Source organism: Rhinolophus hipposideros (assembly GCF_964194185.1).
Source record: "Rhinolophus hipposideros genome assembly, chromosome: 10".
Lineage (NCBI taxonomy): Eukaryota > Metazoa > Chordata > Mammalia > Chiroptera > Rhinolophidae > Rhinolophus > Rhinolophus hipposideros.
In genome coordinates this window covers 31,604,088-31,621,038 of record NC_138056.1, presented here as the reverse complement: position 1 = coordinate 31,621,038, position 16,951 = coordinate 31,604,088, and the positions used below count along the sequence as shown (strand labels likewise).

Here is a 16,951-nt window from a genome sequence, read left to right as displayed (position 1 = left end):
TCACATCTTATACAAAAATTAATTCAACATTGATCATAGGTTTAAATATAAACTATGAAACTGTAAACCTTTTTGAAGAAAAAAATAGGAGAAAATCTTTAGAAAGTAGGTCTTGGTGAAGAGTTCTTAGACATGACACAAAAGCATGATTCATAAAAATAAAATTTGATAAATTGGACTTTATCAAATTTAAGAACTTTTGTTCTATGAAAGATCCTGTTAAGAACAGACAAGCTATAGACTGGGAGAAAATATTTGCACATCATGTATCTGACTAATGACTTGTATCTAACGAAATGGCAAATGGTATATAAACAAATGGAAAAACCCAATGGTATTAAAAAACAACCAATCCAGATGGGCAAAATACATGATGAGATATTTTCTAAAGAAGATATATATGAACGACAAATAAGCACATGAAAAGATGTTCAATATCACTAGCCATTAGGGAATTGAAAAATAAGACCAAAGTGAGATATCACTGGACTCATATTAGGACAGCTAAAATGGAAAGTAGTGACGATACCAAATACTACTGGTGAGGGTGCAGAGAGATTGGATCTCTCATACGTTGCTGGTGTGAATGTGAAGTAGTACAGTCACTCTGGAAAATTGTTGGGCAGTTTCTTTAAAAACTAAACATACACTTACTATATGAATCAGTAATCTCACTCTTGGTCGTTTGTCACAGAGAAATGAGAACTTGTAAAGCTGTTCATAACAGCTTTGTTTGTAGTAGCCAAAAGTGAAACAATCCAAATGCCCTTTAGGTGACTAGTTAAACTGTGGCACCTCACCATGGAATACTACCCACAAATATAAAAGAACAACGTAACGATATATACAACCTGAGTGTATCTCCAGGGCATTATGCTGAGTGAAGGGAAAAACAAAACAAAACAAAACAAAACCTTAAAAAGCCACATATTGTGTGATTCTATATTTATAGCACTCTTGAAATGACAATATTATAGAGGTGGAGAACAACTTGGTGGCTAGGGGTTACGGATGTCGAGGGGGAGGAAAGTAGACATAACTTTAAAGGAGTAGCACAGGGGAGATCTTTGTGATGGCATAGCTCTATATCTTAATTGGGCTGGATCTTATTCAAATGTACACATGATACAATGACATGAGTACAAACATATTGTACTCATGTCAGTTTCCTGGTTTTGACATTGCACTATCATGTATCCCCAAAAATAAGACCTAGCCAGACCATCAACCCTAATGTGTCTTTTGGAGCAAAAATTAATATAAGACCCGGTCTTATTTTAATATAAGACCTGGTGTAATATAATATAATATAATATAATATAATATAATGCAATATACTACCGGGTCTTATACTAATTTTTCTTCCAAAAGACGCATTAGAGCTAATGGTCCCGCTAGGTCTTATTTTTGGGGAAATATTGTATAGTTATGTAAGGTATAACCATTGGGGGAAACAGGGTGGAGAGTACATAGGATCTCTCTACTAGCTTTGCAAATTTCTGTGAATCCATAATTACTTCAAAATGAAAAGTAAAATAAAAACGTGAATGCAATTTTTATTCTTCAGTGTCAACTTGATTTTCTCTTACACTCAAATGCTGGGGGGGTAAATCACTCCACATTGCAGTCAATTTTTAAAAAAAGATATGTTGATAACAGAATATCCATTCAAGCTTTGGATTGAGGCAGAGATGACTAGAATCATTCATTTTATTCCATTAGCAAGTTTATAGTTATGATGAATATTTGGGCCTTTTGCAAGACTGATATATATGTAGAACTTTCAGGCTCATTATTTTAAACTTGTTTTATGTTTTCAAAGGATAGCTTGTGCTTTCATTATTGCTTAAACTCTAAAAGGACTAAATTCTAGTGTTACCTCTGATTTATAATTAATATAGATCATCATTGAACATTGATACAGTAGGGGAGATCCAGAAAATGCATGGGAATCTAAAAGTTTTGATAAATATTTTTATATTATCACTAGAAATTAAGCAAAAATTAATTTTTACAAAGCCAACATTTATTGAGAACTTCCCATGTGTTATCTTATTTAATCTCATTGTAAAGAAATTGTGGCATAGAGAGGCTAACTTTCTCAAGTTTACATATATGCATAATTGAAGAAACAGGTTATGAGGAATCTATAAAGTGAGACTATGTAATTTGGTTTATTGTTGTATCTACAAAGTGTTGGTGCTGGGATTCTGAACCCAGGCAATCTAATTCTAGAGCTTGCTCTCTTATTCACTCTACAATATTACTTCTTTAAGAATGCTGTTTTAAGAATCCTGCCTAAAAGTTGTTTTTTTGTGTGTGTGTTTTTCTGAATTTCAATCTTCAACTCATTGCTACTTATGTTTAGAATATTCAGGATGGCTATTCAGTTTCCATGTTGATTTATAGGTCTTCTGAATATTGCCATGTTTTGTTTCTAGTGGAAGTTTGTGTCATTCACTCATCCATTTATTCATTTCATTCCATTTTGTACCATTTCATTCAATTCCTTAATGGTTGGGTCAGGGAAAGACACAGCCTGAGACATGAAAACCATGGCTACTGACAAGGGAAATGTAAAATTGAGAACAGCACAGATTTTCCTTGCTTGAGACTAAGGTCAGTGAGATATGAGACTGTGGAATACTTGGCAAAAGTATGAAGGAACCGATGTTATTTTGTTTTACATTTTGTAAACTGAAGCTATAACCACCATTTTTAATTGGAAAGTTACAGCAAGTTCATTTTTTTCCTAAAGTTAGAGATTGCAAAGTATCTAGCTTGATTGCTTTTGGAACATTTTATATATATTGGTAATAAGTAAAATAACTGACTGTTCTCCAGGATAATTAAAAACATTATATTATTAGGAGTCAGTATAATGTGAAGCTATTATAAATTCACATATTGTATTAAAGGCAGAAATGCAGATACACAATTGATTACTAGAGGTTGCTATTTCAGAATTGAATGATCAAGATATTAGTTATTTATTTTATATCTAACATTTTTAGGTGAGTTAATGGAATTCATTCAAGGTCCACAGGCAGATAGAATCACCTATCAGTGAAATAGAATTTTGAGCATTTATTTGCTCATAGACAGCTTTTCCACAGCTCTCCCCAGTGTTTCAGGATAACTTGAATACCATTGATGACATTTATCTTTTTATGGAATTTATATTGAATAATGTAGTATGAAAATAGACATGTGTTCAAAATTATCTCTTTCCTGTCCTCCTTAAGAACACGGTTAAGTTACTGCTTTTTTTGTGGCACAGTCTGTGATTGAACTGTTACAGCATTGGATATATTTCCAAGATGCCCTTTGAGTTCTTTTTTAAAAATATGCCCATAGCGCGTTTTATCTCCTCTTTTCAAAACTGATCTCCCCAGCATCACCTGGGTGTAATGAGATGCTGTTTGTGATATTCCAAGAACCAAGTAAGTGAATTCCCAGGCCAGGCATGTATTTCAGGTCATTTCTGCTAGCTGCTGCCTCTCCATAGCACGCTACTCTACCTGTCACTAGAAACTGCTAAGAAGTGATCTCAGGAACGTGTGATGTGGTGTGCCGTCTATCATGGACCATGAGGATTTAAAATCCACCATACACCAAGTGAGGCATCACTATTGCTTCAATGACAAGTGGTTTGTGTGTATTTATATCCAAGTATGGGTTTTTCTTGGGTTATAAGTACAAATCCTTAAGAATTCTGGTGGTTCGTTTTCCAAGGTATTCATTTTAATAATTTCCATCAAATGTTTCTTTTCAAAGGCCTAAAATAGCCAGTTAACTCTGCCCTTCTTTTTTTTTTTCCTGTTCAGGATTCAACATCATTAAAATTATGGAGCTCCTCATTATTTTTCTGTAATAGAGTAGTTTTTAACCATTTCTTGTGTCTTAGATTTCTTTTTTACTATTTGATAAAGCTGCCTCCAAAATTCTTATACTCCCTCCAGCTTTTTCTCCCCTCACACACACACATACACATATATACACCCACACATGCATGAAATACACATACATATGTATGAGGCATACACACACACACACACACACACACACATACACACAGTCTTGCATTCCATTTCAGGTGTTTCATAGCTCCCCTGAATTGCAGGTTTAGTATTTCTGTATGGAGAACCTAGAGTTTTGTTGAAAGTTGTGTGCACCCCACTTGCATTATCATTAACATTAACCATGTATCTTCCCCATGGTTCTATTAGCCGAGCCTGGGCAGCAGAGAGACCAGCTTGCTCATCGGTGAAGAAGCATTGGTAAGCAGTGATAAGTACTATATTTTCTTGCATGGACACAAATGGGGTACCTTTTTGTATTCAGGTATGGTGATGCTCTCTTTCTCAGTTCACATTTATTTTTCAGATCCTCCTACATGATTTTGGAGAATTTATTGTTTTTCAAAATAAGCAGCTTCATTTGGGGAAAAAGTAACATCAGACATATTGATGAGAATGATACATAAAACATAGCACTTTGCTTGCAAATTAATTTCTCAGTTTTACAAATGAGGAAATGACAAGTCTGAGAGGTTTAATGACTTGACCAAAATTGTCCAGATGTTTAAGGGGCAGATCTTGGACTAGTACTCAAGTTTCTGAGGCCTAGTTCAGCATTCTTTCTCCATACATCATTTTTCTTGCCTGTAAATACATGACTAAGAATAACCATGAATAAGTACAATCTATATAAAAATCAAATTTGAATATCAATTAAGAGGTTAGTAAAGGGATTCAAAAATTTTCATTAATTGCTTAGTAAATAAAAGACACTGTTTGGGAAGATGGGGAAAGAGTTATATTCTTATACTGACAATTTTAATGTAAATGATGTTTTGCTTCTCACCAATGCACTGATCCAGTGTTCCAGAATGAAGATTGTGGGGTTGATCAAATTATAATAATTTAAAGTTTGTTGTTTTGTTTCCTTATTTATTTGAGGTTGGATCCAAGAAAGCCTCTCAAGAATGTCTTAAGTACATGACTGTCCTCTTCTGGGTTCTAGTAACTGTTCTCTCCCCATTCCCTTCAGTTCTATGGGTAATAATAGACACATGATTACTAGATCTACATACTGGGATTCTTTTGCACCCCATATTTGTAAATTTTGTTTTTATTAAGTCCTCCTCAATTATCCTTCTTTGAGTATGCCTAATAATAGGACCCCAATTGATACAGATTTTTCTTTTGTGATATTTCTGTGACATTAAAAGAAAACTTCCCTGGAGAAATGGCTGATCCTAGGACTGACACAGGAAAAATACAAGACGAGCTTAGAGCATCTTGTAGTGCCAGAATGTAAGAAAATGCTAAAAACGAAAACAAAATTAATAGGGGTATATCAAAGGGATACAGGGGTCAATCAAAAAAGCTCCCAAGAGCCAAAGCTAGAACAATTTGAGTAACAAAAGAAACTCGTATTGGGTTTACAACACAAAATATAAAATATCTGTGGGTGCACACTGATATAAATAAAAAAATAAATAAAGACATAAATAAATACACAAATAGCATATACATAAATACATGAAAAAATGAATAAGAAACAAATCTCCAATCCAGAAGAATTGCAAAAAATTAATTTACCGTTAGAGAGGTGGAGCATAACCACCAATTCGTAAGTGTGGGCTACAGTGAAAGATGATCAAGCCTCTCAAAGTGAAGTCTCTTGCTGAATCCACAGCATCAGTGTATCAGGATCTGGTCACACATACTGGGGATTCTTTAAATTAACTTCCATTTATGAAATTGAAACTTACATATAGATTATTAAAACTCAAGAGAAAGTCAGCAATTCCTTAGGATTTAGGATTATTTTATCAATGATTTTTTTTTTTTTTAATTTACCGGTAACTGTCTTTTTGTTGGTTTTAATATTTTATTTTTGCTTGCACCAATGGTGCACTGCTCCTACTCTACCCAGCCTGTCGTGTACCAAGCTTGTTGTCTGTCTTTGTCATTTGCTGATAGTTAACAGGATCTACCTAATAACATTATTAAACATACAGAGTACACAGTGTTTAGCACAAAGAAATCAAGGCATGCTAACTGCTATTTAATTTCTGTGGTTTTGTTTAAATTTAGGACTAGTGTAAGGTTCACTCGGTAAGTGGGTTTTGTAATTTATAGATTGAATATCTACATCCTTTACATCAAGGGTTAATGTAGATTTTAATATGAAATCCAAGTTTCAAGAACAATTGGACTTTTATTGCTTAGAAGTTCAGAGCATCAAATGAGTTGTGGTATGACTCCACGAATTAATTTGATTTCCATGCTCTTAGAATATACAATCTGGAAAAGTCTACGAGTTTGATACTGGATTTCCTTGTTAATATCTAACTGAGGATCTATTAGCTGAGACAGGAGCTGGAGTCAGCAACCTCTTAATTGCTACCTGCAGATACAGCGCCATAGTGCCTGTTATTGGTCATGGCTGGCTTGTTGAAGACGTCAAAAAATGGCCAAAGAAGGGTGTGAGAAAAACGAAATACATGAAGGAAGAAGAATATAGAAGAGTGGTTAAAAATTATATGTAATAAGAGAAAGATGCTATTGACAACTTCTGCTATGTAGCAATGATATAGGTTTTCAACTCTATTACTGGAAAGGGGCCTCTAAATTATATTCTTACAAATAAATGAGATTACATTTAACTAATTGAAATTATACAGACAAAATTATGTTTATGAAAAGTTTCTTATATATGAAAAAAAATTTTAATACTATTGCAATGTTATGAAAAAGGCAAGAAAAAGGTGTACCTTAAATATAATTGCTTACCATATTAAGAAATTCAGTGTTTAGACAAAACCAGAAATAAATACACCTAGTAGTTACTGAGGTAACAAGGAAATAGCAATTATTTTAAAAGTACCTTTTTATTAGTTTCAGTGTTATCATCTTTTATAATAGCAATGAACATATTTAGCACATAATAGAAATATATGTATAATGTTATTCTAAAAGTTTATTAGTCTATGGATTTTTAATTTTATCTTTTTATAATGAAGTCCTTTGGTGACATGCATTTAATATATTTAAAATCAAGTTTTATTTTTAATTTTTATTAAATGTATTGGGGTGACATTGGTTAGTAAAATTCTATAGGTTTCAAGTGTACAATTCCACAATACATCATCTATGTATTACGTTGTGTGCTCACCATCCAGAGTCAGTTTTTCTTCCATCACCATGTATTTGACCCCCTTTACCCTCATCCGTCAACTCCCTCTCCCCACTTACCCTGTGGTAACCACTTAACTATTGTCTGTGTCGATGAGTTTTTGTTTGTCTTGTTCATTTGTTGCTTTCAGTTTTATATCCCACATACGAGTTAAATCATATGCTTCTTGACTTTTTCTGTCTGACTTATTTTACTTAGCATGATAATCTCAAGATCCATCCATGTTGTCACAAATGGCAACTAATATTCCATTGTCTATATGTACCACATCTTTTTAATCCAAGTCTGTCGAAGGACACTTTAGTCATTTCCATGTCTTTGCCACCGTGAATAATGCTGCAGTGAACATAGGGGTACATATGTCTCTACGGATAAATGTTTCAGATTTTTTTGGTAAATACCCAGCCAGGAGAAGGATTGCTGGGTCAGTACTATTTCAGGACCAACGCTGGTGTTGAGCCCATTGGTTTTTATAGTCAGGATATCATATATATTGGAAAAGATGCATATTAACTTGATATTAGATGTATTTATCACAGAAGGCTTTTTACCTTCTTAGGTAGGTAACTTTTTTATACCCTGCCCTCTCAGCAGCTCTTGAATGTGGTGGTACTTAGTTAAACCCTAACCCCAGGGCCGACATCCTTTAGTCACAGTAGACACAGTGCCTCCTAGAGCCCACCATACCTTTTGGAGCCCATGGAAATGCTTTAATTTTAATTTCTTTTAAAAATCAGAATTTAAAAAATGTATATAATAGTATATATAATAGTATACTATTATATAGGATACTGTATTATATACTATTAATATATATGACACTATTATACATTATATACTACTGTGTGTGTTTGTGTGTGTGTGCATTTTTGTTTTTTTGTTTTGTGTGTTTTTTTAATGGAGGAAGGGGCCCACAAAGACAAACAAGCCAGGACCCAATGGATGTCATAATGTGGGCATGGCCCCTTAAGTGTACAACTTGTTCATTTACTTTAATAATTCTGCATTGAATTTAGGGAAGGTATTGGAGAAAAACAGTAACTTGTGAATTACATGAAAGATCCCAAGAAAACCAAAGTGTCGATGTGAAAAATTTGAACCCAACAGAAGAAATCAGTTTAAAATATGCTTTATGCAATGACCAACATCTGCCTTGTATCTGTAGTGTTTTTAAATAACAGTAATATTAACTCATCTGTATATTGTGGGCTCATCACTTTGTAGAGCAGGGATTTTCACTGTGGTAGTCACCAGCTGCTTAGGTCTCTTGAGCCTATTCCAGGAAAACAGTCTGAACAAAACTTTGCATGACAAGAACTGAAACTATTTATTGAAAATTGTATTAGATTATTTATCATTTCATTATAATATAAATAAATACAATACGTGCATTTTTGTGCCATAGGTTTGATTTTCTTTCAAATATTATTGATTATTTGAGATATTTTAAGGTAATTACCTTGGTGTTTTAAAAATAATGGCAGTGGTAACTGAAGATTAAAGACAACCCGGCATTTAAGTAATTGAATGACTTTTCCATTTTTTCCCCAATATTTTGGGATGCTATGAAATATTTTATACTATTGGGTAAACTTTCCATACCATACATAGACCCAATATAATTGTAGTAATTTTGCTTTCTTTGCCTGTATATATATATATATATATATATATATATATATATATGTGTATTCTTATGCCTATATTTTACTTTATATTTCTGTTATTCCCATGTTTTTCATTATTTTTTTGTCTATTTTCTTCTTTAATTCTGTTCCACAAATATGTATTATTGAAAGTTATAAAGGACAGAAATTTACTTTGAAGTCTTTTCTTTCTTTCTTTTATTATTTCTTGTTTTCTTCCATTTTTTTTTCTCTTTCTTTCTTTCTAACTTCTCCAGCCCTCCAATCCGAATCATCCACACACATACACATTCACCTGAGTGATTATAATGAGGGTTTGTTTGTTTGGGTGTCTGTTTTGGGGGAATCTTTTCTATTATCCTGGGCAGGATTTTCTAACTCTCTGTTGATTGCTTCACAGCCTGCAAAGCGATACAATTTGTTCCTGAGGCGGCGTCTTCTGGTAAAACCAGTGTTGAATGATGCTGCTTATGCTCTGAATGGCTGCAGCCACAGTCTGAGTCATTTTTATTCCAATGAATAGTATAGATTTCGGTGGGGCTTTGTTACTGATTCCTATCCCCCAGGCAATTGAAGTTTTAGAATGGTGATTTTTAATATTTTTTTGAATCTGATTAAAGCTGAGAAACTCTGTGATACACACATACACACATACACACATGCAGTTTACATAAAATTCCAGAGGTTGATGAACCTCTGGAAACCAGGTTCATGAACCTGAGAATAACTACTTCATTCAAAGAGAAGCCACCCAGATGTTTGCCTCATTATAAATAGGCATTTCCAAGAGCAAATATAAACACAAACTCATATACACACTGCAAAGTATGATCTTAATGTCATGTCTTAGGCAAAACCAAAGAATGATAGCTTTTAGTAGTATTCAGTTCTATGTAACAAAATTATCAGGTTTTTCTGCCCCACTTGCCTTCAGCTGGTTTTGGTTAACAGTCCTGATATGTACCTCACAGTGATTTATAAGGCTGCCAGTGATTTTTCTGTTCTGTTTTGTTTTTTTTTAAATGTTACAGTTTATACTGATGGCACAACATAATGATAGAAGTTTGAGTTTTCCTAGGTAGACTTTGGCTTTCAGGAGAAGCGAAATATATATGTATGTATGTGTACATACATACATATATGTATATGTAAAACCATATTGACAGAACATTCAGGAAAATAATTGGAGTCACTAATCTTCTAGGTACGGTTTTTTCCTTAATAGTCAATATTCTGAGTGTGATTTTTGTTGATTTCTATGTGCATATCCTCTGTCACCAGAACTCTCTGTGGACCTAGATTTAGCTTGTCCAAACAGTAAGAGCATTTGTAAATGTATGTTGTTTTTTATAAAATACTCTACCATGTAAAATATGGCTGTTATAGTCTAATAGTATAGGATTATTGTTGTTTTCTCCTCTCATTTTTTGCTTTGAGAATATTTAGTCTAATTTGTATATTTTTTTGCCCCAATTGGCTTCCAGAAGTTTTGATGAATTTCATATGTTAATGCTATGATGATTTACAAGATAGCTCAAATGATTTATTTTTGTTTTATTTACTTTTACCTTTTTTAGTGATTTATAATCAAGGTAGAACAGAACAGTTTGAGTTTTCTCAGGTTCTTTTATTTGCTTTTCGAGAGAGGGTGATGATTTTGTGTCCTTTGCTTAGGGTATAGAGAACTCAGACACAACTTTTGAGTTACTATATTTTGATATTCAGTCTTTCGATTCCCTGAATGTTTTTCACTTCTTTGTCCATTTTTCTACTCATTTCCTCCTGTACATTGAGAGCTACTTCTTTCTGAGACACATCAACTGTGCATTCATATAGATATGCAGTTACTCTGTTCATAGACCACAGATCGTACATGAGATCTTCGTCTCATTTGTATATAATTGTTCTACATTCATTCCTTTTTATGGGAGGGTTGCCAGGCCTGACTTGTGTAAAAACAGCATAGAGTAACATAAAAGAAACTTACAACCTAATATAAATACAAGTTACAAAAATTTAAAACATCCAGTTCCCTATTCACAGATTAAAGGATTGAAAAGTTGTCTATATTGTAACTTTGCATTGCAGGATCAGAGAGATGACTGACATCCACTGCATAGTCTGTTTGCAACATTCTAAGTATTACATGTGGGCTAGTGAAGTATTAAGTATTATATGTTACATGTAAGCTGAGAAGCAAACCTAGTCAGTCAAACATGAAATCCTTTCTTTCTGAAAATCTCTAGTGTTTTTGTAGTATTGAAAGGAAAAGAGCTAATGTAATATACAACATGTGAAAGTTGAATTTACATGTTTGATTATTATACTGAGAGAATCGATAACTCAAATTTAAACAAAGGATTGATTTCAGCTCACCTATGTATTTGGTGCTGAAAGGACATTTGCATGAGAGTTTTCCTTGGAGTGAAGCCTGGGGCAAGCTACCTGCTTCCTAATTTAACTGCACCTTGATGTTATTTTAACTCTTCAAAGGTTGAATTAGAAAGTGGCCATTTTATAAAATCATAGTATAAGCATTAATCACAAGTTTAGTTTTTAGAGTGCAATTCATTCGTTGGTTCTATAATTAATTATACCCCCAAAGTAGTGTGTGACCATGAATTATTTGTTTAACTAATTGGCATGTTATCTAATGAAGATAACAAGTCTCTCTCTGAATATGCATTTGTGGATCAATGTATACATGTATTTTATGTTTTGGTATAATTGCATTATTTTGTTGTGTGTGCATGTTGTTAATATACTTCGTTTCATCTTAAGTGTTTATTGGTTAATGGAACTTCATTTTCTAAAATAAGCATAATTTTCTGTTGATGAAAACTCTTTATTTGTCTTCATCTGTCATTCAGGACTGAAAAAATTAGATGGTAACAAATTTTAGCTAATTCTTATAATTTTTTGCCATTTGAAAATTAAACTATAAACATGTGTCATTCATGTCTCCTGCAGTTTAAGAAAGATAAACACAGCAAAGATTCTATCTTCTTCCGAGACGGGATTAGGCAAATTGATTTTGTGCTTTCCTATGTTGATGATATAAAGAAAGAGGGAGACCTAAAGGCGGTAAGTACCTATCTGAAAGAAACAGGAATAATAAAAAGCAGCACATTCTGTAGTTTGGCAGGGATGTTCCCACTGAATTATGTTGTAAAAGTCAGAAGCTTCTGAAGTGTTACTGAAAGATGAAACTGAGTGAGAAGACTACAAAATGGGCAACCTAAGAATGGATGTATCAAATCAATTTTATTTTTTGGATGTTTTGAACACTAACTTCTTTTTCTTCTTCTAAGTTACTGGTATATTTTTATATAGTTTACCTTAAATATGACCTCTAAAATTTGAGTGGTATATCTAAATATAATATGTTTTCTATACGCAATTTTCATTTCAATTTTCATTAATCCACTCTATCTGAAAAAGCCTTTGCATTATGTTCTCTTCCTTATTTTCCTTTCATTATAACATATCACTTTCTGAACTTACTTACTATTTTTTTTTTACCTGTTTCCTCTGTCAAACACCATAAATTAAGGTCATAAGACCAATGACTTAGTCTTGTTCATTGCTGTCCTCGTCTATCCAAATGCCTAGAACAATGGATAGAACATAATGGATGCTTAATAAATATTAGATATTTCAGATAATTAATATATTAACTCGTGTGTAAGCATATACACACATTTACTCACATACTTGCATAAGAAATAAATATCATATAAAATACAATCCCTTATTATTGTCCCTTCTCCCTTTCCCCTGGAAACCCTTCCAACAGGTCCTCTGAAATTTATTCGCTTTTATCATTTTCTTCTCTCTGAAAGTCACCTTCACACCTTTCTCTTCCTTGAAGTTCCTTGCCTTCCCCAACAGTCTTTTCAAGTAATGGTGGCATTTTCCTTACAGAGCCCTTTTCTGGAGATGAATAAATGCTTGCCCTGTCTTATAGTTGGTTACAGTCCATTCTCCCTTCCTCATCCCTAAAATTCCTGACCTTTAAATCTCATCTGAGCTATCACTACCCTGCATTGTTGCTGTCATGAATCTGTTCCTGGAACTTCCCTTTTATTTCTCAACAATTTTAGCCCCTGGGTCACTGTCACTCTTTCCACCAAAATTTCTTTTTCAGTCATTGATAATCCCATGCATATATCTCGATGATTATTTTGGCATCCTAATCTCTCTGTTCCTTGCACTCCCATTTCTAATTAGTCTGTAACTCAGCCATGCACTCCCCTAGAGCTTATCATTAGTTAAAACACACCTCTTTATAATCTCATTCCAGGCATCCATCCATCCGTCTGACGAACCCCTCAAATCTTTCTGACCGATACCCTCCTTCCTTCCAATGCCTTAGGACCAGATAAGATACAATTATCTTTACTGCTGCTCCATATCTACCTCTTTCCTAGACTGATCCAGTTTGAATCTCCTGTCAACAATTGTAATCACTCTGTTACATAGGCCATCAAATCCTACGCCCTTCTTTCAATTATACTTACTTGGCAGAACAACAGTTTTAGTTAAACCCAACTCTCCACCTACTGTATGCCAGAACCATGCAGAAAGAAAAACATATAGTTCACGTACTGATTGTACCTCATAGTTGTGTCCTTGGACCTCAGCTGAGTCCTGATGCTTTGCTGTCTGGCAAGCATACTTTATTTCCTTATTCTGTTCTACTTCCCACTTTGTGAGATGACTGTTTTATCACTTTTTCTCTCTTCTCACACCTTCAGTACCTCCTTCCCATTTTCAAGCTTAGCTGATCAGACTTCTAGTTCACTGAGAAAACTGAAGCAAGTAGAAGAAAAATTCTAAATTTCCATCACCATAACTGTCCATCCACCAGCACATTTAGTTGTATAGTCTACCGTTCTTTCTGTTAACACAGACAAATTATTTATCCTTCTACTAAAAGCCACCATCCCATTTCTTCTTACTATTCAGGAGTCACCAAGACTACACCCAGGTTTGGTGATTCATTAGAGGGACTTATAGGGCCCTGTGTATAGTCATACTCAGTGGCTGCGTTTTATTGCAGTGAAATGATACAACACAAAATCAGCAAAGGGAAAAGATGCATGTGGCAAAGTCCAGAGGAAACTAGGAGCAAGCTTCCAAGAAGAGTTTTCTCTGTGTGGAGTTACTTAATGTACTTAATTCCTCTGGTAAAAGGTGAAGTGTTGTCTACCAGGGAAGATCATTAAGGACTCACAGTGCCCTAGGATTTTATTCGGAGCTGATCACCTTGTCTGCCTAGCACATACCAACATTTCATGTCTGCCTAAGCACATACCAACATTTCATAGTTCCTGAAGGAAAGCAGGTGTTTAGCAAAACTACACTGTTTGTATAAAGAGTTAAGGTAAAGTGAGTGACTTTTATCACTTCTGGTAATGGTGGGAACCCTCCCCAAAACAGGTCCCCAGACACCAGAGCCAAACTTGCAAGCCGACGTTTCTAAGGATATCAGTTTCAAACCTGTTACGTTAATCCTTTTCTGTATGCCTGCCTCGGGATATTGCTTGTACAAGTCTTTCTTCTCCTAAATTATATTTTGTGTTGTTCTTTACTGGACATTTATTTCAACAGCTTGTTAATTCTTCCATCTATATATATATAAACAAGAACAAAAACCTTCTTTTGATCTCAATTTCATTGCCAGCTACTGTTCATTTCTCAAATTCCTTTCTAATTTTCTCTTAGAACCATTTTTATCAGGCCTTCAGCTGAACCACTCTGCTGATCTTCATATAAGTAAATCCAGTGATTAAGTCACAGCCCTCATTTACGTGACCTATTAGCAGCATTTGCTACAGTTTATCATTCCCTTCTCTATTATGTGTGGGCTTCACTTGGTGTCCAGGACTCCTCATTCTCTTGTTTTTTTTTATTTCACTAGTTGCTTCTTCTCAATCTTTTTTTCTCCGTGATCCCTTATTATTGTCGTGCCTCAGGATCCAGTTCTTAATACTCTTCTTTTCTTAACCTACATTGATTTCTTTGGAGATATAATTCCAAAGTTTACCTTTCCAGTCTCTATTTCTCTGCCATATGACTATTCTGCATCTCTGCTTGGAAAACTTACAGACATTTCAGAATTGGCAGGTCTATAATGAATTCATGAACTTCCCATAAAAACCTGAGCTATCTAAAAATCTTCCCATCTATTATTATTCATCATACATTTCAATAGATCCAAAGGATGTAATTTACACTATATTGTAAGTGGTCCATTTAAATCACTTTTTAGCACATATGGAAATTTGATACCCAACATAATTCATTTAAAATAACAAATTATATAAATAAATCCTTCTTTAACACTTGAAATTTTACATCATTTATTTTTACTCCACCTAAAGTTTCCATTCCACTTTCCCCACATAAATTTTTTTTAATGTAAATGTTTTATCTTTGGTAGTCTTTTATTTTTGTTCAGTTGTAAGTCTCTACAACAAATAGATGCATTTATATTGAAATGTTTTTTATTTCCTTTAACTATAAGAGTCTAAGGCTTAAACTTTTTCCTTTGAGTTTTTTAACAATCGTACAAGTGCATGATTGAGAAAACATCATAAATCTATTACACAATTTGACAAGTAATTATCAAACATAAAAAGTAAACTCATCGTAAATGCATCAATTAATGAGATGGGCAGCGGGGCTTTAAAAAAAGATTTTCTTTATTCATAAACGAATGAGAATTATTCCAAGAATGAGATGGTTCAGCTTCAAATATATTCCTGTTTTGTTTCTATATGTGTTAGTGTGTAAATTAAGCTTATTCAGATAAATAATTAGATTAGAATAGAAAGAGTATTATTTTATCAGTTTTAATCTTTTTTTGAGCTCCTGAGTTATACCAATTACAACGTGATTTATCATAAAAGTAATGTTTAATGGTCTGTGAACTAACAGTCCTATTAGCCCTATTGCGGGGCTCAGAGAATTGGCAACTGTATGACTTGCAGACACATTTGTTACTACAATGAGAAGAGTTACTTACTTTTCAGTACTGATGGGGTATTTTTAATGTCCCTCTCCCACCTTTTTTGGTTTCCTGTCTGCCTTATTTTGGTAGCGTAGGAGAAGAGCAATTATGAAAGGGTCGCTGAGAAAGGAGAACTTACACCAGTAAGTTCTGGTGTAACAGTTCTACTTATAACAGTTCTACAATGTATAATAGTAAACATTGGAAGGAGAGAAAAAGGATACATTCAAATTATATTTTATTCCTGGTGAAATTTGAAGATATCTCAAGGTAGACATATGCATTTGAAGATGAGAATCCTAGAATATCTTAATGTAGCCTTTTAAAATTGCAGTTATTATGAAATTTTTCACACTTAAATCATAATTAAAGTCAAAAGATTTTTCAACCATCAAAGCATTGCTTTGGAGCCCACAAGTAATGATTATTTGTATTTAATTTAATTTTACTTTTCATAAGTGAAGCTACTCTGTTCTTCAAGATTAAAATGTCGTGATGATATTTTAGCTGAAAATTTCATTAAGAATATCATTTATTTGAAGAGTACTGATATTTTTATAATACTATGTCTTTCCAACCAGGAGCATGATATGGCTCTCTGTTTGTCAGGTTTCGTATGGTATTCAGTAAATTTTTTTCAGATAGAAATCCTGCATATTTCCTGAATGTTATTCCTAGATGTATTGGATTTTCATAGTTATATTGTGAATTATAGTCTAGGTGAAAAGTAGTACATGGCACTAGGATGGGGATACTTTTAGGATGGGGATATAGAGTACTTTCATGTGTGACCATAGGAAGGCAAGGGGCACACTCATCGTGTGACAAATGTATTTATCAATGTGTGAATAATGTTCTACATAATTCTATTGATTTGTTTTTTCATAGGAAAGAAGAAAAGAGTTTGAACGTAATCTCAGAAAAACAGGTCTTGAGTTGGAAACGGAAGACAAAACGGTAAAAGTAGTTGTGAATTTATACCAGAATCTTGGTGTTTGAAGTGTTGTTTTCTCCCCTCTGGTGCTTGAGTGGATAAACTTTGTGTTTGGGAGCCTTACAATAACATTTTTTGGCGACAGATATG

At 33.7% G+C, this 16,951-nt stretch overlaps 1 protein-coding gene across 2 annotated transcripts in view; it reads left to right on the top strand.

Moving 5' to 3' along the window:
* The window catches only part of ANO5 (anoctamin 5), a 74,200-nt gene that overhangs the window by 13,826 nt on the left and 43,423 nt on the right, over positions 1-16,951 (top strand). The window contains exons 3-6 of one of the 2 annotated variants that reach the window (XM_081063809.1): positions 4,230-4,280; positions 9,253-9,294; positions 11,823-11,936; positions 16,756-16,824. In XM_081063809.1, the coding sequence (XP_080919935.1) occupies positions 4,230-4,280; positions 9,253-9,294; positions 11,823-11,936; positions 16,756-16,824 (276 nt within the window). The remainder of the gene's footprint in view (positions 1-4,229; positions 4,281-9,252; positions 9,295-11,822; positions 11,937-16,755; positions 16,825-16,951) is intronic. The other variant, XM_081063810.1, reaches the window with a different exon arrangement.